Genomic DNA, 26379 nt, shown 5'->3' on the forward strand with positions numbered 1-26379 from the left:
TGTCTTGCATTATTAAATATCAGTATAATGTACGAACGTAATTGTCTTGATTAGTTTGTGGATTTTTTTTATTTCTCTTAGCTGCATTGTATTATCTTACGAGAATGTTTTTACTATTGTGGGATGTATTGTTACGTACGAAAAATAGGAAAAATTATATAAAGTAACGATACATAAATGCGGAAGAATTAAAGGTTACGGGGCTTGTGTAAAATTGTTATTGCAGACTGGAGATGTCTGTTAACGGGAGGAGATAATAGACCTCTTGAGAAATTGTGAAGAAAGTACTACTTGAAGGGCGTAAACGTGGGTCATGCGAGTAACAAACGTTACCGTGAAGCGGCCGAACCGAGTCGACGCGGTAGATGGTGTGGATAATCGTACTCCTGGGTGCATTCCACGTCGCAGTGAGGTTATGTTACACGCGATGGACTGACAGCATCATTCTTGATCTCGGCCGTTTTAGAATAAGAGGAACGTACCCAGCGAGAAATTTATAATATGATACATCCGTTTCTCGAGGAAGAGGATGCCTGGTGTTACTGGGTTGTCTCAGTTGGTGCGCTGCTATCATTCCTTGGCCTCGTTGCTGCTTGCATCTGCAGTTGTCGACGAAATGAGACTAAGTGAATATATTAACAATTTGTCATTAATTATTATTTGGAGTAACAAATTGATGTTTCCAGTAACCCTAAGTTACTTGTTGTACGTATTAACAGAGTATAACAATTGTGACAAAAGAAAATACAAAATATCCTTTCTTCAGTAAAGACATCTTTTAACGTAATAAAGTAACAGTTTTATTGAGTTTATATAGCAATTTATAAATTCAAATTTCTCTCGATGTATAAATCAGTCTTTTTAAATTTATTTTCTTTAAAACATAATTTATGCGATAATTTACAATATTACACTTGTTACACAGTTGTAATCGTATTGTTCTTACAGAAATGAATTTCTGGGACTTGATGGTATGGTGACACTTAATAATTCCGAAACAGACAATTTCAACAGAATTCTGACATTGGATATACCCCAGGTTGTTAAGCAGGATGTCAACGATGGAAAAAGGTTTTTACTTAAAAAATGAATTGGTTGCATGTAGTTTTTTTTTCTAACAAATACACTTTTCATGTGGAATAGGTTTTTAAATCATTTATGTTACGAATTACATTAGAACGAGAATTGAAATCTATTTCTTGCTATAATTTTATTTCAGTAAAATGTAATTAATATTGTATTCCTGCCAGCATGTGAATAACTTGATAACAATCTGTAACTAGTTGTTACTAAATTTTTATACATTCACGTATATGATAATTTGTTTAGAAATTTTGTTATTTTTGTACTTACTAATAACACAGCATTAACTAGATGATAAAGTCTTATTAATTCAGAGGTTTGTTTGGTAAAATTGAAGGTGAAGTTTGTAAATTTATTTTAGGAAAAGGAATAAATGGATACGGTTCTCCTTTTTAGTTGTCACTTGTACGCGAGTGTGCATGTGTGCGTATATGTGTACATGGATATGTATGTGCGTGCATGCGTTAGTATACGTGTGCATATATTTGTTTATTTAAATAGAATATTATATTTATATAGGACTACAAGTGCCAATAGAAGTCTTCCAGATATTCCAAAAGATAAGAGCAGAGAACATGAGGATATGGTAGATTCAGTGCCGCAAGATATTTATGAGACCACCGAAATTATGGGAGACCATTCAGAATTGTATGCTACAGTTCAGGATGCAGGTAATATCGAGTTATTAAAATGAAAAATAGTTTTTTTTTTTACTGTATTGCATATCACTGTATTTTCTATCAATTTATCTTTTAGCTCAAGAACAGGCGTGTGAAAGGGAAACGCAGGAAATTGTCTTGCAAGGGTGTTCTTTGCCACAAGATACATCTCATCAACATACAAGATTTGCATCTTCTGTCTCTGACAATGGTAGGTCATTTATTGTTAAATACTTTATAATGATAAGGTTTTATTAATGTTTTTATATTTGTTTATTATTTAATCACATTTTAATTTATTTCAGTTGAACATCCTTATGCACAATTACAAAATGTTCAGAAAACTGAGGCTAGTCAAGTAAATAGGTATTATTTATTTACTATTATACTTTATACTATTCCACATACCTTTATTTTGTCTTACCGCTAAGAATATGTATTAATTTCTTATGATTTACAGAAATAATGTTAATCAAGTTACAAATATTGAAAAGCCGTCAACATCAGCGGATCAATCAAGTGGAAATCCAATTGCGCCACCGAGAACCCGACGATCCACTTCGCACAATTCGCTTGTTATTTCCGAGACACATTACGACATCCAGGCTGCTAATGCTATCTCTGGTGGTGTCCAAGCTAACCAAGACTTGCCTTACATGACGCCACCTCTCTTGCTACTGCCACATCCACCACATTCCCAACAGAATAATTCGCAACAGCACTTTAGCGGAGATTCGCAAGATTCGAGTAATTGCAATATTTTCCCCTTTCTTTGCAATCTTATATTTACTGTGTGATGAATGATTTTTACTAAATTGTGTTATTTCGATCTTACTAGAAGGATATACGAGCATAAGCGTGAGAGAACCATTAGCTAATATAATAGCACAGACCAAAGCAGTTTACCGACAAAATCAATCTACTCGACCAATTACTGACCCACACTATGCTACCGTTTCTGATGACTCAGGTAAATAAACTTTGGAAGTATATGATTATATAAATAATAAATATAATGCACATAGAAACTTTACACATTCTGACGTTTTGTAGATGAAATGTATGCTGCAATTGACGAACAGGAGAAAGTATATACCAGTGGAAGTGAAACATATGCACAAATTCAACCAATGACATCAGAAGTTCAGAGGCAAACACAACATGAACAAATAGCATTTTGTCAGCCTACGCGCCCAGATGAAACACATTCTGCGCCCCAACCACCAAGTGTCGATAGTTTACGTTATGTTGCACACGCCCACTCCAGACAAGGTAATAAATTCCACTGTAATAATGACGTTATTAAACAAAACCATTTTTTTAGAGCTAAGCACAGAAGTAATTATTTGACATAGTGTTTATATAATTAGGATCTTTAAAATACTTGATTACATCATAATTTTAAAGATTTGATGTTAAAACTGTATATAAAGAGTTGATTTATCATATTATAACTGTAATATGATACATGCTGATGAACAAATATTTTATTTCATTAAGGATAGGTTGTTTCAACCTCTTGGTAAATTAATTAATGCTTAAATCATATGTACGCCTTTGTTTTTCCTTTAAGTTGCTATTGCATAATTGCATAATGAAGCTGTTCGTTCAAATCTAATGTTGCCACAGAATTCCAACAAATACCATTTTTTAAGTGACCCCATAGGAGATAATCAAGTGGGTTTAAATCAAGCGATCTTGCGAGCCATGCGACGAGACCACCTTGGCCAATCTAAAAATTTGAAAAATTAACATTGATATAACATCTCACGCTCTACTATGGTGCGGTAGTGCTCTATCAAGTTGTTTTTCTTATTTTTAGCATCGTCATCAAGTGCTAACAGCTCTGTTATCAATCTCGGATCTCCTAAACCCGAAAAACGCCAAGCAAATTCTCCTTTACCACCACCACCTGAAGCAACCGCAGAGGGATATGCATCTGTTGATAAAAAAAATAAAAATGATGACAGATTAAGATCTTCGCTGTCAGCAGGAAAATCGCTTGAAGACATGTATGCCAAAGTAATGAAGAAGAAAAGGGAGATAGAGGACCATCAGAATGCTCAGAACGATGCTCATCCAAGCTCTAACAATGCTTCACATTCTGAAACAAGTGCTTGCAGAAAATTGAGTCTTGTAGAGATCAGCCGAGCATCGTGGTGCAGCCACGAATCTGTGGAAATACAGAAGAAGGAACCCGATGTTGTACAGTATTCTACTAGCAATTCTATTGCAAGCAACTTTCACACAGAATGTAACAATGGCACTTCTTTAAGATTGCTTAAAGCTGAGGCAGATGTTCCGTTGCATTCGGAATTTGATCACGCATATGAAGCTGTTAACAATCAAAGCAACTCTGTGGCAAGAGTCACAGCAAATTCATCCAATCCGAACTATGAGATGCCACATTTACAATGTTTGCGGGAGAGTGACTATCAAAGCAGTTCAATATCCGTGAAAAAAAACATGGATATATACTCAACACCATCTAAACACAGACAAGTAAGCAACGCTAGCAGTGACGATCCCGGTTATGAGAAGGTACGATTGCGACGACAAGATGAATTGGATCAGGACACAGATTCAGAGCCAAATTATGAGAGTATGCCACATGATACAAATGAACCAAATTATGCGTCTGTCTGTCGGCCCGGTGATAGTGATACAGATCCAAATTATGAGTCTGTAAACCAAACGGATCCAAATTATGAAAGTGTAAAGTATATGAGTGTCGCACAAAATGAGGAACCGCCATATGAACAAGTGAATAATTTCTTGTTAGATGTAAATGCGGACGGTTACGAGAAGGTAAAGAGTAAGAAGAAAACAGACACTGATTATGAAAAAATAAGACTACATAATTCCTTGGAACAAATTAGCAATGGAGGGGATACCGATGATGAACAATATATTCAAGTGTAAAGCTTTTATTTGTATTACTACAAGATAAGCATAGTATACTAGTTCGAACTGCTTAGTATTTTTTGACACAATTTCAAGCTTATTCAAAATTGAGGGAACAAAATTCGACCTTCTATCTTACAATGAGCAATTTATAAATAATGTATCAAATTGCGTTGATATAATAATGAGAATAAGACTGATGAAGACCGACAGTAAAGATTATGAATGAAGATTATGAATGAAGGAAAAGATTATGAATAAAGAAACTTTATTGCTTTCTAAATTTCTTAAGAGGGGATATGCATCCAGAAGGATCAAAGAAATTGATATTTTAATTTTTATATTATCTAAACACTAATACTATTAAAGAGTGACCTACATAGAATACTACATAAAAATTTTAGAAAAAAGAGAAAAACAAATTATCTAATGTAGGAATTAAGCAACCCAACTGGTAAATTCTAATTGAAGAAATGTATTGCGAAACATATCTCACAATTAGTCAGGGTTGAACTTGGACCTTCCTACACTCTAAACGGACATCTCAGAGAGGTGAATGTTTTCTTTTTACTAAGTCTTTTTGCATTGTTCTATTTTGTACAAGCGTAAAAAATAATTCATCAATTTATATTGATCTGAACATTTTTACCATCAAAGTTGTCATCTATTTATAACAAAATTTATGTAATATTTTTGATAGTTTGTTATGTATCATATTTCACAAAGTTAATATTCATATCTCTCATTCTATTATTGTTATTATTATAATTAATTGGTAATTTATCCATAAGTACAATAAACCTAAACCAATTACAACAATGCAGATTAAACGTATACAAAATTATATTCACTATTGAAAATTAGAATTAATGAGCTTGAAAGCATCTACGCTACTGCAATGTGCAATGTGATGTCCGAGCGCGCGAATTTTGGATAAATTGATTTGTCGACTTTGAACAGTTTTAATTTAAAAACTATTATAGCTTCGATGTTTTGGTATTAGGGTTTTTGTCTTAAAATAAACCAATAATAAGTTCTCTTAAGTTTTGTCTCAAAATTTCAAGAATCTGTTAATGACAAGTGTTATGCCAGGTCTGATACATTCTGTATTATTAGTATTTTTATTTCCAAACTTATGGATTATTTACCAAAGTGTGTATAAAAGATTAGGGAAAAGACCTGTTGAATAATACTAATGATAATAATAAAATAATAACATTAATATAATATTAATTTTTATTTATGATATATTTTTGGCCCTTCTAAATGTATGTTTCCCCTTAAATAGATGTATTTATGTAAGAGCAATTAACTATAATTTGAAAAGTTACCGATAAACGAGTCAAAATGAGCAGTTCTATTATAAAACTATTGCTACATTTATTAAAGACAAATAATAGTAGGTTTTTAATTTGCATTGAACATTATTATTACAATAATGTTTGCAATAATAATATTTTACATAAATTGAAAACTACTATTATTTGTACCTGCTCGAAATTGTCTTTAATAAACAAATTCGAGCAGGTTTACCATAAGCTATGCTATAAAATGACGCTGTTTGTTTAAAAAACCCAGTCAAAATAATTTATGAATGCAATTTCAGTTACAACTTATAATTACAAATGATAAACGCAACACGTATTTATTTATAGCTGTTTGTTGAAAGAAACAAAGTAATTTTTTAATCTAGAATAATATTTGTAATGTAACCTTATATTTAAGATTGTCTTAACTTTGGTTTTAGATGGTTTTTAGATGTTTTTAAGCTTTCTAAAGTCAATTAAATGACCATATAGCATTTCAAGATTGTAGATAGGACAATCTTAAATAAAATATTGTTTTGTATTAATACCGTTATGCGCGCAGACTGTATCAGACCACCCGTATCACCCTTTTATTTTTAAAAATATGTTTCATACAAAAGTTGTAGGGTTTTAAGTACGGTATTACATAACAATGTTAGTATGATCTTGAATAGCGTTATGAATAGCATTTTTTTATTTGACTTATATTTTTTAGATATTTAAGGAAAACATTGTAACTTTTTCAATATTTAACTTACAATATCTTAATAACTATGTATTTGTGAGAGGCAAAAGTGGTACAGAATTTTTTACTTGACTTGGTCTCAAGAATATGCCGTTACAATAGTGCCTCAACTTTTGTTAACTTGATAACTTTGAAAGCTCTACAGTGACCTTAAAAGTTGTCAAGTTAATAAAAGTTAAAGTCACATATTGAAAAAATTACAAAGTTTTCCTTGAATATCTCAAAAATATTAGTTTGAACGAAAAAATGTTTCAGACAAAAGTTGTTCAAAATAATTAGTAGAAAGTGATAGAAAAAAGGGGTTTCCATTAAAACATTTCAAGATGACTTTATGTGTCTTTGACAAAGCTATTCGAGATTATACTAATATTGCTATGTAATATCTCAGTTAAAACCATACAACTTTTGTATGAAACATTTTGCCAAAATGCGTATTTTTCAAAATAAAGGTGTGGTACAGATGGTCTGATATATTCTACAGAAGTTGTACTCTGTTGTTTTTTTTTCAGACAAATATGCACTTTGCTATTAATTTCCTTTATACTATTTCTTCTGTTTATGCGTGCGTATTATTGATTATTTAATAGGTTCAACATTGCAGGAAAAAATTAAAAAGACATTAGGAAAATTTCTCTGAGTTGTATGCATACAGAGTGAATTATCTAACTTGATAATCTTAAATAAATAAATCGTAAAATACCTGCTATAACTTTTGTTAGAACAAGTTTACATATAGCAAGTATTTTACAATCTATTTAAAGTCATCAAGTTACTTGTTCTGTATATTTTATCCATTATTTTCAATATGCTAAATTAGACGGTTTATTTAAACAAGAAGCACACGGAGATAGAAGCTGCGTTCAGCAGAGAAAATAGCCCAGTGAGTGCTTCGCGCTGATTGAAATATATTGAAATCTAGAGGAATAGTCCTATCAGAGCATAGATTTAAAAGTATAATTCAATCAGTACAAAGCGCTCACTGAACAGCTTTCTCTGCTGAACATGGCCAATCGTGTTATATTTATCAATGATACTCTAGAATATCGGATACTTGAACGACACTATGTATTAATGTATTAATGTATGTGTGCACGCATATGTATATGTAAAGGAAAGCCCTCTATTATGAGATAGGAGTCTGATATGAAATAGTAGATTTTTAACGTCCAAATTCAGTCACAAATCTTTTTTTTTTGCAACGATTACACGATCTAACAATCAATTTTCCACTAAACACATTTCACTCCAAGAGTAATAAATTCCTAGTGGAACCAATAGATGATGCCTATTAATTTAGTAGGAACTCCGCTATCTCGTATTAGAAGCCTATCTCATATTAGGAGACTTTCCTCTATGTGTCTTTTCTTTTTATCTATATATACGTGTAGATATGCGAGAATACAGGCACATGCACTTTTCTTTCTTCCTATTGCAGGCACTATTTTCCTCTTTTTAATTTACGTACTTTTTCCTGTGTGCACGTCACGTGCGCGCGCGCATATGTGTGTGTGTGTGTGTGTGTGCGTGTGCGTGTGCGTGTGCGTGTGCGTGTGTGTGTGTGTGTTACACATCCTGAGTATTCCGTAATTTGTGATTATAATTATTAACGGTATTAGTGAGTTTAAATAAAACAAAAATTGTAAAGCAAAAATTTTGAGGCTATCTTTAATAATAGAGGTTTAAAGTTTTATAAGATTATTTGCATACAATGATAAATAATATTAAATATGTTAAGGTATTTAAATATGATTCAGTCAATAAAAGAAATACAAATTAACATTATTATAATGTGTGGTGTGTACTACGATATCATATGAGGTCAATGTGTGACACTTGTATCACTGAGCGATACAACGCTTTATTCAACGATGTCAGAATGCTCAAAATTGTAACTACTTGATTTAATGACACTTTAAGTACTCTTTATTTAAAAATTTTTTAATTAGTTTTTTTTTTTGTTTGAGTTCAATCCGTTATTAAAATTACAGTTGCAAGTGATGCAAACTTATCATGCACTCATCATATTCGTAAATATGGATTATATCACCAAAATTAACTTGTGGGGGAAAAAGATAAAAACATAATAATTTTAGTTGCTCTAATTATATATTTCACTATTATGTATTTTTGTGCAACTCTGGAAAACGCAACTGTATATTTTTCTTAAGCAGAACATATTTTAAAACATATTAAATACAGTTTTGCTCTAAAAAGTATGCAAAATTAAAATACCTTGAACTAATTATTTTTTAAAACGTAATACTTTTTTTATAGGAAATAAAAACTGCACGGGATACTGTTTTAGAAATATAAGATATTTATATAAGATACATTTACATAAAATATGTATACGTACAGGGTGTTCCGGCGATGTTTTATAAATAATAGCTCGTTAACTATTGCGAAAATTGTAAAATGATACAGGACTTTTCGACTCTATCTTTTTGGTCCACTCTATCTACACAAAAAATAAGTCCCAAACATTCACTGACACCCTGTATATGCAAACAGAAATCAGTTTCCGAAAATTATTATTTATTACAAGAAAATTATTATTTATTACGTTTATCTTTTATGTAAAACGTATTTATTAGTTGTAAATATGTATCAGCACACATATGCGCATATGTATATGTATATATGTATATGTATATATGTTGTATGTGTCATTGCACTATTATTACGTTTAGTTAATTAATAAAGTGATATTTCATAAATTATATCAATTAAGAGAATAGAGAAAAAAAGATTAAAATTCATATACATATATTGCATTTATAAGAGGTTTATTAATGTTATACATTTATTTTTATGTCAACTAGCCTGTAATTTTTTTAATAGTTACAAATTCTATTATTTTGTACAAGTTATACAATAAGTTTGAAATTTACCTGTAATGTAATAACATTAAATTTCAACTTTTTTCTTCATAAACGATGCAATGCATTCCAGTGTTCTTCTAAATTAGATGTTAGAGACAGTGAAATTAAGAAAGCATAAGAAATTAAAGTAATAAACTATTTACTAAATCTTCCATCAGTGAAACTTTATGATAGAGCAAGTTTGTAATTTGTAATACATACTTTTCTGTAGTATTCTCGTTACTTTTTCGTTTCTGACATTATAACTGAAGATAGCTGTTATATATTTTTTACAGAAGACAACTCAAAGCTCTTGAGCTCTTCCTGTGGTTGTTTGATGATGTCAGAAGCAAGAAATGCTGAGAATTGTTGAATGCCGCTTTCAAATAAAAAAATATAGATTGTTGTAGCACACTTATGAAGTTATTCGATAATTATCCTTTTCTTTCAACAGTTAAACAGCCATAAAATAAATTTGATACGAAGCCTAGTCATGCATTTATTCACAGGTGTATGATTAAGCTTCATATTACATTCATTTTACAGTTGATTATTGTAACTGTTGAAAATAAAGTATTCGTTTATCCAAATATCTTTTTATTTCAAAATAGCATACAAGAATTTTCGGCATATCACGTCTCGCTTATAATGTCATTAAACAGGGACAACTGTAGCAAGATACCAGCAGCTTTAAAATCAATTTTCTTGTTTTCATAAAATATTTTAATTTATTGCTTTTTTCCGTATACCGCCACTTCGCGAATAATATTGTAATTAAATTTAAATATTTTATTTGTAACAGTTTGTATCATTAAGTAAAATATTACGCACACGCGCACGCGTATATGCACATGCACACGCGCAAGCGCGCGCACGTATAAAATCCGCATGCTCTGAGAATAGGCCTCTATCGGAAGTGGTTCAACGTGAACATTTAGGCTGGAATATGCAATAAAAAGTGGAGGGTTCCATTTCAAGGTGGCCTTGTCCTGACCTTGGCGACGCCGTCCATTTATAATATCCATATATGGCCCGATATGACAATAGTATAGAGCATCCCTAAATTCGTGAAACTAGGGCATCCTTAATAATATCCAATATGGTTCCGATATGACAATAATAAGGCATTCTGTAATTCATATAAAAACTTGGGCATTCTTAATAATATTTAGTAAGGCCCCAATGTGTCAATAGTAGGGTATTTCTTTTTAAGGAATCATCCTTATCGGGGCCTTAGACTGCCTGAACTAGCCCTAACAATTTTTTACTCGAAAATTGTCTGTTTGAAGCTGTGGCACTGGAGCTTTAGCTTGAAAGCTGTCGATGCTGCGTGCTTCAGAAAGCGGACGATAGCTCAACATGGGTTTTTGTTCATGGGATCTGTACAAGTTTCCGCTGTCGCAGCAGACAACCAAGCATTCGTGGGCCATTAAAACTCATCTCGAGAAGCCACGATATGTTATCTTCGCTCTGAAGACAGTTTATAAGTTATCTCCCATAATAATTACAAAATATTAATACTAGCTTATTAACAGAAGATTTTAGAACAGTCAATTAATTTGTAATTTAATACAGAAAATCAACGACCTAATTTTCTTGCATATTTTTCCTTTTTCAATATACTATTAAGAAAGTAGAAAAATGTCAGAAACTTTTTATGATTTTATCATCCTCTTTGAGATTTATACACGATAGAAATTACAGCTATTTCTATGTCAACCCTGTACGGAGTAATGATGAGATTTATCTGTACTTTATCGGTAGTACGAGTGAAACATAGCAACATGCTAACAATATCGGAGAATAATGATCGAAACGTAGTAAAGTCAGTTCCTGTGAAATCATGCTGGAAAATTGTCGATGGTTGCTATACGTATCGCGAGTTTTCGGTTGTCATCCACATACAATCAACGAAATGTCAGAATTTACATATTTTCGACCGCTGGCGATGTACTCGCTAATCGCGTGCAGTTTGTATTGCGTCGCAGCTTATTACACAATCGGCTCTGCTACTTCTTGCGCGACTGTTACTGTGGGATGCGTCCTACAACAAATTAATCGATACACTCGAATTCTTTATATGATCTTGTCAACGTTGTTTTCGTGCTTGCGTCATACAGAATTTGAACGCACTGTAACCATAGCTCGTAAATACGATAATTTAATGCAATCTCGCCGTTGGTGTACGGATAACAATCAAAAGAATCATATGCAGCGGCTGGTTATATTATTGATCCTCTGTGCTTGGGCCCTATATGCTGCAGTAGCAATGCTTGTTATTAAAACGAGAAACGTTATAAGCGAACTCACCTACTATGCATTTGCAATGCAATTTATTACGCGAGTGACGTTTTCCATGGAGATCACGAAATTTTGTTTCTTGTATGATGCATTGCGTCGCAGATTTCGCCGTCTCAACATATTGTGTCGTGGATTATGTGGTATTATATAGTCAATTAATAATTTCAAATTGAATAACCCGAATCAAGTCAATTTAATAATGTCAACTAATTACTCAAATGTTATTAACAATTCGTAAAAGTGGTACATGTTCTAAAATATTTAAATTAATATCTAAAAATAAGATAGATTCTCTATGTACACATAATTTTACCACCCACCCAAGGGCGTCCGGAGGGGGGGGGGCAAGATGGGGCATCTGCTCCCCCCCCTAGAATTTGGAATCAGCAAAAAATTTGGCCTATTTGGCATACCTTGTCGCGGTGAGAAAGCTATTACCAAAAGGTGTATATACATGTATATACACCTTTATATATGTATAACATTGAAATCATATAAGTATTCTGGAAGTAATATTTTAACAATATAAATGATGCCCCCCCCTGGAAAAAATTCTGCGGACGCCCTTGCCCACCCACACACACACACACCTATGTATAAATGACGTTAGCAAATGTTAACATTTTGCACAGGGATAACTGTTGGTGTTGATATCGATGTATTTAAAACATATGACAATCACAATCTTACGATCATGAATCTTCAGCAATTACATCGTTATCTCAGTAATGCAACAAATCATCTCACTTCTTATTATAGTCCGCAATTGCTCTGTTGGATTGCGTGTATGTTAATAGACATTATAAATTGTATCTTCGCCAATCTTCACGCAAATACTCAACATGACAATGTGTTGCTGGTTTGCCTTCGATTTATGATAATTTTGTATTTATCATTTCAAGTTATCGCCATAAGCCGTATCTGTCATTTAACATGCAATCAGGTACTAGTATATTGCATATTGATAAGCAATTTGTGTGACATAATAACTTTTCCACTGCCGCCTAAAATTGTTTTAGGCAAATACATTGGCAAGTACAATATTCTCAGCAGAGGCTCCCATATTTAATCACAACGAATTCTTAACTGTAAGTAAAATTTGTATAAGAAATTGTTTTATAGCTTTATCAACAGTTTCTTTCTTGATTTATACATGCTTTACAATGATAGATTTGTGAACATCAGAATTGTTTGAAAATATTGTTTTAGAGTACATTTATCCTATATATCTCTATTTTATAAATGATTGACATATCAGAATTAGGCGGCTTTTCTATTCGAATTATAAATATTTGTTCTGTTGTCAAAAGTTAGAAAGACAACATTTTGACACGATATTTTTTTGCTTTTAGGAAGCTATCGAATTGGGAATATTTCTACGGGCACATCCGTTACATACCAAAGTTTATGGCTTATTTAATTTGAATAGCCAATTTACATTTTCGGTAATTAATATCGTCATTTGATTTTATTATATTTGTGATTGTTTCTTCCGATTTAATATAATATTAGGACTACTACAAAAATTGATATCTTCTGTTATAGTTTTGGTAAAGAATCGAAAATTATATATTTCCACTATTTAAAATTTTTTATTTCTTAGTTGTGGACAAGTTGAAATTGGCTTTATAAAATTGCAAAATTCTAATAAATGAATAAAATTTTATTGATATATTACTCGGTCACTGCGACAATAATTAAACTTTTACAATGTTTTACACAACACGTCAGCATTGTGTCATAACGATTATAATCCTAATCAACACCATGTGCACGACCACGTTGTTGTAAAATGGCGGAAATTAAGGCCTGCACGTTGCTATGTGTAAACTTGTCCTAGTTATGAGCACCCCATGTCTATTTACATCATCGTAGGTACTATGTAGAATTTTTCATATATTTACTTCAAATATATTTTATATAGGTTTTCGGCATTATAGTGATGTACGTGGTTCTAGTTTCGTCTATTCATTGAAGATAATATTGTAATAGGCAAACATGTCGGAAAAATTTGAAGATACAAACAATATTGTTGCCTATTCAATTTTAATTACAACTCGATTTTATTAAAATTGTAAAAACGCCCGGAAAATTTTCTTATTTTCACCCCATATAATCCTGATAACTATATGTCAAGGAAATAATAGTTAATTACTATATTTAAAGTGCACTTCTATTATAGTTATCATACTTCAATTTACGTGGTATTTACCACCTGCATCCATATGTATAAAGTTATTTTTTATTATAACTGTGACTTGAAACTATAATTCAATACTACACTAATATATTCTAACAATTTTGCCCTAATGCTACTTTGAAGCTAACAATGCTCTTAGTATTTTAAAGATTAAAATAAGTTCTTTTTAAGTAAGAGATCAAATAGATTCAAATAAATAACACGTACGAGGTTTACTTCAAATTTTACTTTGATTAAACCTTAATCCCCTGTACGTTTTGTATATAAAATTAATTAATAAAATAATAATGTATAATGAGCAAAAAGACACGTTGAATGTAAAATTTTATTTAATTTATTTTGCGACCAATAATTTTTCCAACTGAGTTGCAGTCATTCCAAAGTAATTGTGGATTCGTATGTCCTCCAATATTAATTTTGGAATAGGCGCAAAGGAAAAAACTGTGTGTAGTACGATTTTAAAAAATAGATGCTACCCAATGCTTTTTCTTTTAATGTTTTATTTTCTTTTTCAAGAACAGTGCAGCAGCAATAGCTATGCGTCGTCTTTTAACATCTGCTGCAACTGTAACTGCCATTATACGTCTGTATTGTTCAACGTAGTTATAATAATATATTAACTATTATAATCCATTTTTAATATAATGATTTATATTTAGAATGTTCTAAATAACACTATAGTATGTTTCTTTTAGCTTTTATTATTGATTATACATATACAAAATACTGAATATATGATGTAAATAAAATGCTAAAACGCCAGCATGAAGATGCAGAAGGGCGATAGTGTTAGCATTTTAATGGTAGCTTTGTATACGGTGGAGTGGGGATAAACACTGGCTTTTCTTTGTTCGTATGAAATTGCACCTTAACACGCAACCTGGTCGGGGTTGCTAGACACCCGGGGAGTTGTTTATTATACGTAGCCGTTGCTGTGTCATAAACAATTCCCCCAAGACTGCGGTTTTTAATAATTAATAACTAGATAATTATTGCGAAAATTGCAAAATGATAGAGGACTTTTCAACTCATTGTTAGTCCAGCCCGTTCTATCCATAAATAAGCTGTGAGGCAGGTATTATTGTAATAACGTGTACATTAATTTAAAATTTTTTATGTATTTTTCTAGTGAGAATATACATACAATAAAATAATTCCTACTATAAAAAGACTATATATAACGGAAAATATAGACGTAGAGTTAAGTATTAATAAAACTTTTCATTGCCGTAAAATAGGAAAATGCCTTTGTCATAAACTGCAAGATAAAATGGATTTTAGTAATCTATATAATACATGTGTGCAACACTGGTTTTTTAAAATAAAAACTTGCTTACATTTCCAAAGTATTCTACAGAAAGAACAGGAAGGAAACCTGCCATAGATATTGTAAGAGGCTTTTGACTTCTTAATATTAAAAACAGAATGTCATTCACAGTTCCTGGTGATACGTAATCCTCGAACGAAGCACTATATGCTACTTTTTTGCTCTAAAATCTCACAAAATGATTTAATAATAATAACATAACAGTTCTCTTCTAATAATTATGTGTTTAACCGTTTTAATATTTAATTAATTGGCATTTAAAAGTTGAATGTCATTAAAGTATTAAAATAGTAACTATGTAGATTTTAACAAATCATTTATACCATTTCACTTAAATCAGTTGCTGACCAAGCACTAATGTAAAATCTCTCGCACGCACTGAGAAACGTAAACACAAATTGACCTTTAACAACCAGAGGTTGATCCTAAAATTAAATTAAATGTTCGACGTGAAAAAACTCATTTTTATTTTTAAACAATACTTTTACTTTTAGTAATTTAATTTAAACAATAAGTTTGCATCAAAAGAAATAAAAAGTAAAATATGAAAGTCAATTAATAAACTTACAATAATCAATGGAAAGAGACTACAAACTGCAGCTGTACCCATGGTAAGATTAAGTTTTAATATCAAATATTGTACTGTGACTTGGGTTAGGTTAACAAATCTAACACAGAAACAATCAAAATTATGTAAATATTATTTACATAAGGTCCTTATTTACCTTGTTATAAATTACCTCGTTATAAAGTGAATAAATATATCTTGAATAAATTGTGCATATTTACTATTATTCTTAGCGATAGTTAAAAGAATTTTTATATAATATGTCATATAGATGTTTATAATAGATGTATGCATAAATTTCTACTTGATAGCTATCCCTTTAAAATTTTCAATGGAGCCATTTTTTAACTTCTGTTATCTTATTAAATTTTTCAATGGAGCCATTCTTTAATTCTGTCTTAGATGTCATGAGAAAATCTAAATAAATTATATTCTTACACTGTCACAAAATATTATAACAATGTTATATTTACTATTTTATTTGTGATAAATTACACATTAAGTATGTATACACATTATTTTCTACAATGAAATTCTTATAATTTAAAATAAAACTTCTGCGATTTCTTAAAGATTGTATGATATTAAGATTTGTATTAGAAATATTAAATAAAAATGTTTCTTTCTTCATACATAAACAATATATTAAATAGCATATATTACTCACTTGATAATATCTTGATGCTGCATGATACATTTGCGTATATAATCTTTGGTTTTTGTATTTTGTAGATTACGTTGCAATACTTCTAGTCTAGCCGCAGAATAACAGAAAAACAAGGCGATTGAGATATCAGTATTCAAGCATAGAACGCATTCTATGCCAGTAAGTACTTGTAAGATATAAATTATACATCTTCTAAATGGTGTCATCGTAAAAGATGCAGGGTACCACACATCGACAGGAAAATAATCTTTTGTAATTAAAGGACGAACAAAGATAATCATTCCAGCACATGATAGCAGTAAAGTGTTTACTATTAAAATTAATGTATAACGATCCACATGTTTCTGTAGAATATTTATATCATTTTCATCTCCAGTCTGCAGGTAATTTTCAATTTCGTTTAGCAGGTACTGTAAATAATTTTTTAGATATTATCAAATACATGGCACAAATTTTAAATTACAAATGTAAGTAGCAAATTCAGCTGGGTTCAATTCATGTAAATTTTACTAAAAAAGTTTAAAACATTCCCGTTTTAATCAATTTACAAATAATTCCATTTCAATTGAAGTGTACTTAGACTCGACACTAGATGAAAAGCTGAAATGGAAAGCGTATGTCAAGATTGGGTATTATTAAAGGTAGTATTGGGGATACTTAATTGTTTTGTGTTTTAAGGCCGATGAATAAGTCGGCGCGCGGTTCTAGTTTCGAATATAGCCGTGATAAGCGATACTCGGGGAAAATAACATTAGACTGTTTATTGCGATGGTGATATCAGGCTGCATAGCCACCGCTAAGTACTATATTAGGTGTACAAATAAGTTTTAAATTACCTCAGCCAGGGTTTGAATCCGGACCTCCCTCCTCATTAGACGGACGTTTCACTAATTCGACCACTGAGGCATGTGGTAATATTTCTCAATAAACAGTCTAATGATGATATTTTCGCGTTTATTTTTCGACTTTAAACTACGCGCCGATCCGGGTTGTCGACCTTAAGACACAGAACTATTGACAAGTTTGATTTGTATATGATTTTTAGATGAGGACGGGGATTACTGCCCACTGAAAGGTCTCAGATTTTACACAACGTTATGTTTGTATTAAAGCAATAAGAATTATTTTACCTGAAGTCGTTCTTTTTGAACATGACATATTATGAGATTTAGAACTGCATCGGTAACACAAGCAGATATAAATATAGTTTTCAGCATCATAATGCTATCTTGACAGTGAAAAAAAAACAGAAAATCGCCAATTAATTGAAATATTAAATTGACGAAAGTTAGACACCATATAATATTTCTTAAAATCGAATAACGACCAGAAACTGGTTTCGGCGATGTACTGGATAATATTCCCAGTATTTCAAGAATACGAAGCAGTTGTTGAGGTTTCAAGCGTAAATATGCCATTTCTCCGGAAGTTAGTTTTCAAATACTATTCGCATCTATTCCACCCTTCATAACATTAAATATTCAATATATCCGCTATTTCAGTATCCCTTAGAATTCTCATAAAATCTTTAATGCAATTATAAATACAGTGAATTAAAGTTCATTATAGTATTAATGATTAATGTAAAGCTAGGGGCGATTAATACATAGCATATTTTGTGTTGTCTGCTATGGAAAGAGTTGCTAAGTCAAAACAAAGAGATATCTGTATATTAGCTTTCCATTTTCAAATGACAATATATAATCTATATTGTAATATTCTATATTGTAATATTTTTATAATTATTATCTAAATTACTACTGATCAAATATTTTATTTTTGAGCGTAATGTTTAAAACATTGTGTACATAGTGCAGATACTATATTTTTATATATTAATATAAAGCAATTCAATGAGTTATATAATACCATAAATTAAAATTATATCTATGTTTCGTCTGTGTGTCCTGCTATAATGTTTTATTTCATCTAATCGACACGGAATAATTATCACGGAATAATCTCAAGGACTTTCATATTATAAGAACAAATCGTACAACGGACATATCACAATTGTCCAGAATTAATTTATTGATTCTTGACAAATGTTAAAATGTAATTAAACACAAAACTCTAAAAGACATGTAGGCCATAATACCTTGTCTGGGTTTGCCTGAATAATGCGTCGTACGGCTGTGACAAAATATAAGTGTGGGTGAGTAATCCTAAGTATACATATAATAATCCAAAGTTATTCGGACACGACACACCACCGCTAAGGCGCACAGCTTGCCTCACGTACACATGACTCACGAAGGTACGTCCGTTTAAAAAGCCATGCTGCTTGGCTAATTTTTAATTAATAATCATAACTACTTTTATCACTTTTATGAAGTATGATTCGAACATATGACTCGGGATTTTTTTATTCAGTTTTTCATAAAGACTATTACTGCATAAATAGTGCGTGCAAATCATTTTACACCCTGTATATGTACATATAACATATAAATAAGAATTATTTAGACACTAACATTCTGTCACGGCTCTTTAGTTCTTATTCCTTCGAATTTATGTTTATTAGATGTAAGCCTTGTGAACTTTATTAATTGCTTTAACATTAAATATTTTATATTTTACTTCTAAATTGCATTTTAAATAATTCAATTTATATTAAAACAAAATTACATTAAGCATTTTTTTAATTTATTGTAATGTTAATACATGTATTATATTTACATATTTGATTTTTATTTGCTTACTTTTCTATCATTTTTATAACACTAATTTATTTTTGTTTTTCTAAATATAAATCCTTCGCACAATAAATGAATAGTTATCATAACATGTAGCTTGTATATCTCTTACTATACTAATACGATTAGTTTATGCTATATAAGTTTATGCTGTAGATGATACAGCTAATTTCTTCAAATGTTCCATAAATACTTGTAAGCTGACATCATCTGTGAGCACAGGAGCACCACTCTCCTAAATAAAACAATCAAAATTAATTGTTATTAAATTATGGAAACATTATATTTATAAATTTACATAAATTTACAATTTTTTACTTTTAACTGAAATTAAATAACTATCAGATACATATTTAAATCAATTTTTTTATTATTTTAAATTACTAGAAATATTTTAATTTCTATTTACCCAAGCATTTGTTAAAAAGAAGACAGAAAGACACAAGAAGACACAAAGAAAAAAAGAGAGAAAAAAGATACTTTTATTAAGTATTCAGAAATATTTTCTTAGTTACCGTATACAAATTTTCATGATTGCAATACTAAAACTATTTTAATCTAAACCTTTTTACTCTACAGAGTTACCGAAACTGTTTTAAACATTCTTTAATAAATTTGGTATTCCATTCAAAAACAATTTCAATAATACACATATATTAAACAGAAGCATTTTAAGCTAAAAAAAAACTTTGTGGAAATTTATATTTTACAAATTTTCAAAATCAACTATAAATATCTAAAAAATGTATATCTAAAAGAGTTTTTGTAAGTTTAACATATGTCGTACATTGCAATTGAAATAATGTAATTAAACTAATTTCAAGCATATTTGTCTTAATTTAATAATTTTAATTCCATCACCAGATGTAAGCTTAAAATTACTTATTACTTTTTATAAATGTTAAAAAGTATTTAACAAATAATAATTTTAATTGAAACTTAAACGCTATTTTTTAGGACCTTGGCAAGTGGTGGCCATTATATTGCTAAGTGAATCCATATACCGTATGTTCCTACCCTGTACTGCACGCCATTTTTAATATTAATTTTGGCAAAAAATTGCATTTTTTGTAAATATCAATACAGTTAATCTTAAAAACTCCGATCACCAAAGAGGCTAAGTAAAAAGAAGAAAAAATAAATAAAATAACACACCCCATTAGATATCAGCATCCCCTAGTTCACAGGATCACGGTAACATAAAAAAACAATATTAGTTACACACATAGTATGTAACTTTCACGTAAACATTCTTAAAGATAGACATGAAATTTATTTGCAATTTTAAAATGTTTAATATTCCACTTTCCTAAATTACAAATTACAATTCTATTAAAAAAACTAAAATTTTATAGTTTTATCTTATTAAAAATAAAGAGATGAAAAGAATCTTTCAATAAATTTTTTACAATTTTATATAAAGAACACTCTGTATTATAAATTTTTGTTTATCCAAGACATGTTTATCATGTCTTATCATGTCTTATCATGTACATAAATAATAATTAAAAAAATACATATAAGTATCTGTCCTCATTATTTTCTATCATTTATGCATATTTTATCATCAAAATATTACATATACATTTTTTCTACTTACCGCACCATAAGCATACATATTATTGTGAGTCTGACTTGGGTTGACTTTACTTAATAAAAATCTTGCTTGAGAACCACCTTGTTCCGTATCAATATACCGAGGTGCAGGAAATCTAACAGCTAACGTATCAGCAGCATCATCAACAGGTGCTGCTAGTAACTGCCGGAAATTTTCATATTCTGGTAAGTCTTGGTATTTCAACTGTCGCCACTGTGCAATAGTCTATAAGAACAAAGTTTAAAACAATACAACCAAATGTTTTACTCATTCATAAAGTTCTATAAAATATACATAATACGTGCGCGTGCATGATTGTACAACAAATTTTTCTTAAATGTATTTTTGTAAGATAATTTTATCAATTTTTAAAACGTTTCCCTTAAATAACTAATCCCTCTAAATAACACTTTTATTATTTTTGACTTGTATCACAAGCCATCCTTTTCCAGAAAGATATCTAATTTTCCATTTACACTATCTTTTAGTACACGAAAAAGGGGTGATCATGGGACTTGTTAATAAAGTTTTATTTCTTTCTCATCCAGAATGTCATATCGTAAAAAGAACTTGCAAGATACCATCACAGTATTTTGAAAGAATGGCTACTGATTTACCTCTCCATGAAATATAAGTATCTGGAAGAATGTATCCATCAACAAAATTCTATCAGGTTGAATAGATGAAGTATCTAATAATACAGCCTCTGGTGGACCATTAAATCCATAACTGTATAAAACTGGTTGGACCATGACCAAAGAGTCTGCTACATTTTCACGCATAAGCATATGCCTAAAAAATATGAAGAAAAGTATGTATGTACATTGTAGGTTTACGTAGATAAATTGCGCATTTTATGAATGTATATAACAACTCACTTTAATGTACATAATATTGATACTTAAAAATCTTGTCAATAAGTTTATGACAAGGCTGCTTTATTCATTTAATACAGAAAATCTATAGCAAACGTTGTGTCCACTATAAATTTTCAATGCTGATAGTGAATATTGGAGCACAATCCATAACAGCCACAATACACACACATGCACATATGACATATGGGTCTATATATTAATGTATGTATGTCAGTAAAAAACCTTAAACTTATTGACAAGCCTGAAAGCCAAGGTTATTGACAAGATTTTTAAGTATCAATATTATGTACATTAAAGTGAGTTGTTATATACATTCATAAAAATAAGACATAAGTTTACCTATAAAAGCTGGTTTCATCTGGAGAATTATTAAATACTTGTAAGAATTGAGATCTGCGCAAATGATACATAAATTGTGGATACATGGAAAAATTTTGTGCCAATCTAAAGCTATTTGGATCATCTTTTGCATATTCTCCAAACTTTTGACACTGAAAAAATAAAATTTTATACTTAAAAAATGTACAAAGAATATATTATATAAATGTAAAATTATATTATTTAAGTTATTTAAGTTATTGTTATTTTTGTAAGATTTTGTGCAACTTTATTAAGGAAAATTACTACTAACAAGTCTAATCAGCATACGATCAACCCATCTTAAAACATCCGGACCGTCATCACTTTCTGCTCTGAATACAGCCAGACGTGACATGAGAACAGCTGCTGCTTCTTGGTCAAATCCAGCGCTTATATGATGCAGTGATGATGTTGCATCTGCCCAACTATAATTAAGATATTTTGAGAAATGGTAAAAATTGATAAATTGTGTCAATGTACATTGACAAATAGAAAACTAGATATTTACTTCCTTGCAACAGTAGTAACTCTGATTCTTCTTTGTCCACTGCTATGTTGATATTGACTGATAAATTGAATACAACCTCTTCCACCTTGTGGAATTGGAGCTGTATGTTGATTTACAACTTCAAAGAATAATGCTGTCGTTGTGGATGGTGTCAATGAACAAAATTTCCATTGACAAGTACCACCCAAACCTACTTCTTGTTCCCCGACGCTGGATCCTTTCACTCCTAATGATACGCAAGGTCCAATTGCTCCAGAAACTTTAATTTCCCGAGATGTTTTTACTTCTAAAGTGGCATTGAATGCCATCTTTAAATCACCCTTAGCATCCTTAGAAAATACCCGTTGAAAAGTTTGTTTGAATAAAGAAGAATTAAATGAATCTCCCATCACCATGTGACCGCCAGTAGAGTTACAACATTGACGCATTTCTAATAAACCAGTTTGATCAAGGGCACAAGAATAAATATCTATTATATGGCCATTAGTGGCAGCGCGTGACGCAAGTGCATCGTAATGTTTAGTTGCCTTCTTCATATGCTTAGCATTATCCTTTTGAATGTCATGATGTGATCTAATTGGTTGTCGCAAATCATCAGTTACTACTTGGCCAGGTCCTTGAGAACATGGTCCACCAACAAATAACATAATCCTTAAATACATTAGCTTTGATAGAATCAATTATAATCTTAATGATATAAACAATTGAAACAATGTTTATTACAATATATACATACCTTGCCCCAGTATTTGCATAACTAGCTTCCAAAAGACCTGTGGCAACTGCAAGTGCCACACCTGTAGATCGTAATGGACGTTTTCCTGGTCCAACAGGCCAAGGATCACGTTGTAACTCTCCCAAAAGATCTGTTAAACTCATATCGCATTTATGTACTGGTTGCAAGAAACGATTAGCAGGTGGTAATGGTTGTATACCAGGTCCTCTTGGCTGATTTGGATTTTGTCCTGGAATTGGTCTACCAATACCTATCAAAATACAAAATAAACTAAATGACATATATCAATAATTGAGGATAAATTACGTAAAACCTAGCTGTTACCTAACATATCTTGAACTTGTTTTGGTTGAAGATCTTTTGTGCCACGGAATACATAACTTTTACTACAACCGTCACATCCCAATTCATGAACTTGTACCATTCTACCAAATGTAATAAGACCGATAAGGGCGTTAGGTGGAAGTAGAGATAATGACATTTGTAATGAATCTTTAAGTGCTCCCAATTCTTCATCATCCAGGCAAGTATCCACAACAAGTAGAAATATAGGTGGCAAACATTGGGCACGCTAAACATAATATTATGTATACATATTTAAGTTTGATAACATTTAATGTCATTTTATATAAACCTGCATATACATACATAAATATCACACGTGCACACGTACATACACATCATACGCACACACGTACGTACACACACAAATTATACACATAAAAATTAAATTGAAGCCTACTCGTAATAAAAGGTAAAGATAAAAACACAAGCATAAATGTGTCTCCAACATACCTTTCATAATATTTAGATTCTTTGTTTTTAAATCTACTCATGTAAAAGATTTTTTGGACTACCATAATATAAATAATTTAACTTTAACCCTCAGTTACTGTATAAATCTTTTAAATTAATTATTATTATATTGCAACAAATCTTTAAGTACTCTTCAAAAATCACAAAAAAACTTTGGTGTTGTTAAATATTTTTTGCAACTTATAATTTTTGGCAACTACTTATACAGGGCTCTTGTTTAGACCCTCCATAGATGTTACACAATTACTTTAATCAGCGCGTTTGTTACGACAGTTGACAGGAATAGATCTTAACTTTTAAAGCAAAAGTTAAATATTTGAATGTCCATACATATATTAGTTAGATTTTTATCAATAAAAGTAAAAAAACTTTTATTTTCTATTTCATTTGTAATTTATTACTTACCATTATTGTATACTCAATGGTTGAGAACATTGGAATTAGCTCTGCAGGTTGATGTTGTTCTGAAATTGCAGCATACTGCGGTGGAAACTAAAAAATATAAAATATATAAACATTTTATTAATTACATGCACATGTGTGCGTACACTATAAAATTACTTTTATTCTTATTATAAAAAATGTTCAATATATCCATCTGAATGTAAAACTCGACAAGTTTTCTCACCAACAATGAGACTTGCAGGCAAATTACCAATAAATTTCAAAAGTCAGAAAATTGATATCAACTGTGCCAACATTGAGCTCATGTTTTGCTAACAGTCTGCTAACATATGGACAGCAAACTGACAGCAGAAATCAAGTACAATCTGTTAAATGTAAATTCTTGTCTATTTCTGCCAATATGTATGAAACCAATGTGTCACAAGTACGTTAAAGCTTGCAAAACTGCCTGATCTTTACTGTTAATCCCGGCATATTTTACTGACTAAATTTTGTTATATATTTGCGTCAGCATGTGGCATTGTACGTACCAGATCCTATATCAAATCTACAGCTTTTCTATCGACAAAATTTACAGCAGATACTTTGCAGAATTTGTTCTCCTTAGACTTACTGTCTGGATATGCATTCCAATTAAGCAATTAACATTACCGAACTCAAGTTATTGTGATAGAATTCAATATGCAGTTAAAATATAATGTTAAGAGAAAAATAGGCCACGTTTCTTACAGGATTTCGTTGAAAGCAAAAATTGCAGACCCACAGCTTCGCACGATAGTCCACTTGACATAGTGGATTTAAAATGGCTCTGCAAGTAGATCTTGTACATAACACCGGATCATATTGAATTGGTGGCAGATCCGCGCGTTCTTTAATTGGTTGGTATAAAGTACCCAACGGGACAACCAGTCTGGTAGCATCCACACGTGATGAGGGAAATACATTCCATGTGAAACGCACACCGTCCCGATCCTCGTTTTGTTGAATAAAATCTTCGTACGTCGTCATAATACTGTAAGATACAGTGATTAATACAAGCAGTCCGTTTTTTCCATTATATTTTTGGTATTAAATTGCCTTTTCTTTCCTTTTCCATATAACTGTTTGCATCTTAATGTAGAGACATACAATAGCGAATAGCTTTAGAAATAATTCTTAAAGAGGTAAAATATAGGTTAAACTATACATAGTAGGGCAAAATTAATGAATACTTACGATTGTTTTATCAGAAAAATGTAAATCAATGAACACAATACTAATCACTGACACGATTCCCTCGAGATACTGAGAAAGTACATACAAATTTTTGTCAAAAGTAACAATTCTCTCCAACGCCCGGCCACGTCACTTAGAAGACACTAAATGCACGCGTAGACATATCTTCCGCGTGTACATCAGTGTCGCCACTAGTCTAAAAGTCGAGTCCCTATTATGAAAACTACTGGATCCAAAAGTATTAACCAATAACCAATACTTTTAGATCCAGCCAATCATATTAAGAAATTATTAGCCTGTTGAGTGAGCGCTCAATGATTTCTTAACATGATTGGCTGGATCTAAAAGTATTGACCAATAGCCACGTTCAGCAGGCACAACTGTTGAGTGAGCGTTCAGTATGATTGGTTAAGTCCCAGTCTACAATAGATGATTTAAGCCCTAAGCTTTAAGAAATTGGCCAATCACGGTCAAGTATGAGAAGAATGCGCGACTGTGATTAGTCAATTTCTTAAGTCCCAGTCTACAATAGAGATTTAAGCCCTA

The 26379-nt window shown here is 31.0% G+C and overlaps 4 protein-coding genes across 8 annotated transcripts; 2 read left to right on the forward strand and 2 right to left on the reverse strand.

Annotated features, from left to right (window-relative positions):
* The first annotated feature begins 302 nt into the window (after positions 1 to 302).
* LOC105567292 lies at positions 303 to 5865 on the forward strand. Its single transcript, XM_012022053.1, has 9 exons — positions 303 to 626; positions 949 to 1071; positions 1603 to 1754; positions 1840 to 1953; positions 2048 to 2108; positions 2203 to 2489; positions 2581 to 2712; positions 2796 to 3014; positions 3565 to 5865. Exons 1-9 carry the CDS (start codon positions 502 to 504, stop codon positions 4662 to 4664), a joined length of 2313 nt encoding a protein of 770 aa, XP_011877443.1. The 5' UTR covers positions 303 to 501; the 3' UTR covers positions 4665 to 5865.
* A 5606-nt stretch (positions 5866 to 11471) lies between these two features.
* Positions 11472 to 14498, forward strand: LOC105567295. 2 transcript variants are annotated; one of them, XM_012022058.1, is made up of 5 exons: positions 11472 to 12000; positions 12620 to 12803; positions 12880 to 12948; positions 13213 to 13305; positions 13785 to 14498. In XM_012022058.1, exons 1-5 carry the CDS (start codon positions 11996 to 11998, stop codon positions 13833 to 13835), a joined length of 402 nt encoding a protein of 133 aa, XP_011877448.1. In that variant the 5' UTR covers positions 11472 to 11995; the 3' UTR covers positions 13836 to 14498. The 2 variants fall into 2 exon arrangements, with proteins under 2 accessions (XP_011877448.1, XP_011877447.1); XM_012022057.1 differs by lacking the exon at positions 11472 to 12000 and having other exon boundaries at positions 12187 to 12803.
* A 543-nt stretch (positions 14499 to 15041) lies between these two features.
* On the reverse strand, positions 15042 to 19226 carry LOC105567296 (odorant receptor 30a-like). 3 transcript variants are annotated; one of them, XM_012022060.1, is made up of 7 exons: positions 18721 to 19226; positions 17753 to 18085; positions 16623 to 17032; positions 15956 to 16055; positions 15711 to 15812; positions 15398 to 15550; positions 15042 to 15318 (listed from the first exon to the last, which is right to left on the reverse strand). In XM_012022060.1, exons 2-7 carry the CDS (start codon positions 18038 to 18040, stop codon positions 15262 to 15264), a joined length of 1110 nt encoding a protein of 369 aa, XP_011877450.1. In that variant the 5' UTR covers positions 18041 to 18085; positions 18721 to 19226; the 3' UTR covers positions 15042 to 15261. The 3 variants fall into 3 exon arrangements, with proteins under 3 accessions (XP_011877450.1, XP_011877449.1, XP_011877451.1); XM_012022059.1 differs by having other exon boundaries at positions 17753 to 18148; XM_012022061.1 differs by lacking the exon at positions 15042 to 15318 and having other exon boundaries at positions 15475 to 15557; positions 17753 to 18148.
* Positions 19227 to 19307: 81 nt separating this feature from the next.
* LOC105567298 (protein transport protein Sec23A) lies at positions 19308 to 26023 on the reverse strand. Of its 2 annotated transcripts, XM_012022062.1 has the most exons (12): positions 25834 to 26023; positions 25348 to 25630; positions 24619 to 24705; positions 23722 to 23968; positions 23398 to 23647; positions 22662 to 23312; positions 22425 to 22578; positions 22133 to 22284; positions 21533 to 21707; positions 20919 to 21140; positions 20474 to 20494; positions 19308 to 19553 (listed from the first exon to the last, which is right to left on the reverse strand). In XM_012022062.1, the coding sequence occupies exons 2-12, from the start codon at positions 25624 to 25626 to the stop codon at positions 19464 to 19466; spliced, it is 2328 nt and encodes a 775-aa protein (XP_011877452.1). In that variant the 5' UTR covers positions 25627 to 25630; positions 25834 to 26023; the 3' UTR covers positions 19308 to 19463. The 2 variants fall into 2 exon arrangements, with proteins under 2 accessions (XP_011877452.1, XP_011877453.1); XM_012022063.1 differs by lacking the exon at positions 20474 to 20494.
* Positions 26024 to 26379: the final 356 nt, after the last annotated feature.

Source organism: Vollenhovia emeryi, unplaced genomic scaffold (genome assembly GCF_000949405.1).
Source record: "Vollenhovia emeryi isolate VEMERY1.0 unplaced genomic scaffold, V.emery_V1.0 DF939139.1, whole genome shotgun sequence".
NCBI lineage: Eukaryota > Metazoa > Arthropoda > Insecta > Hymenoptera > Formicidae > Vollenhovia > Vollenhovia emeryi.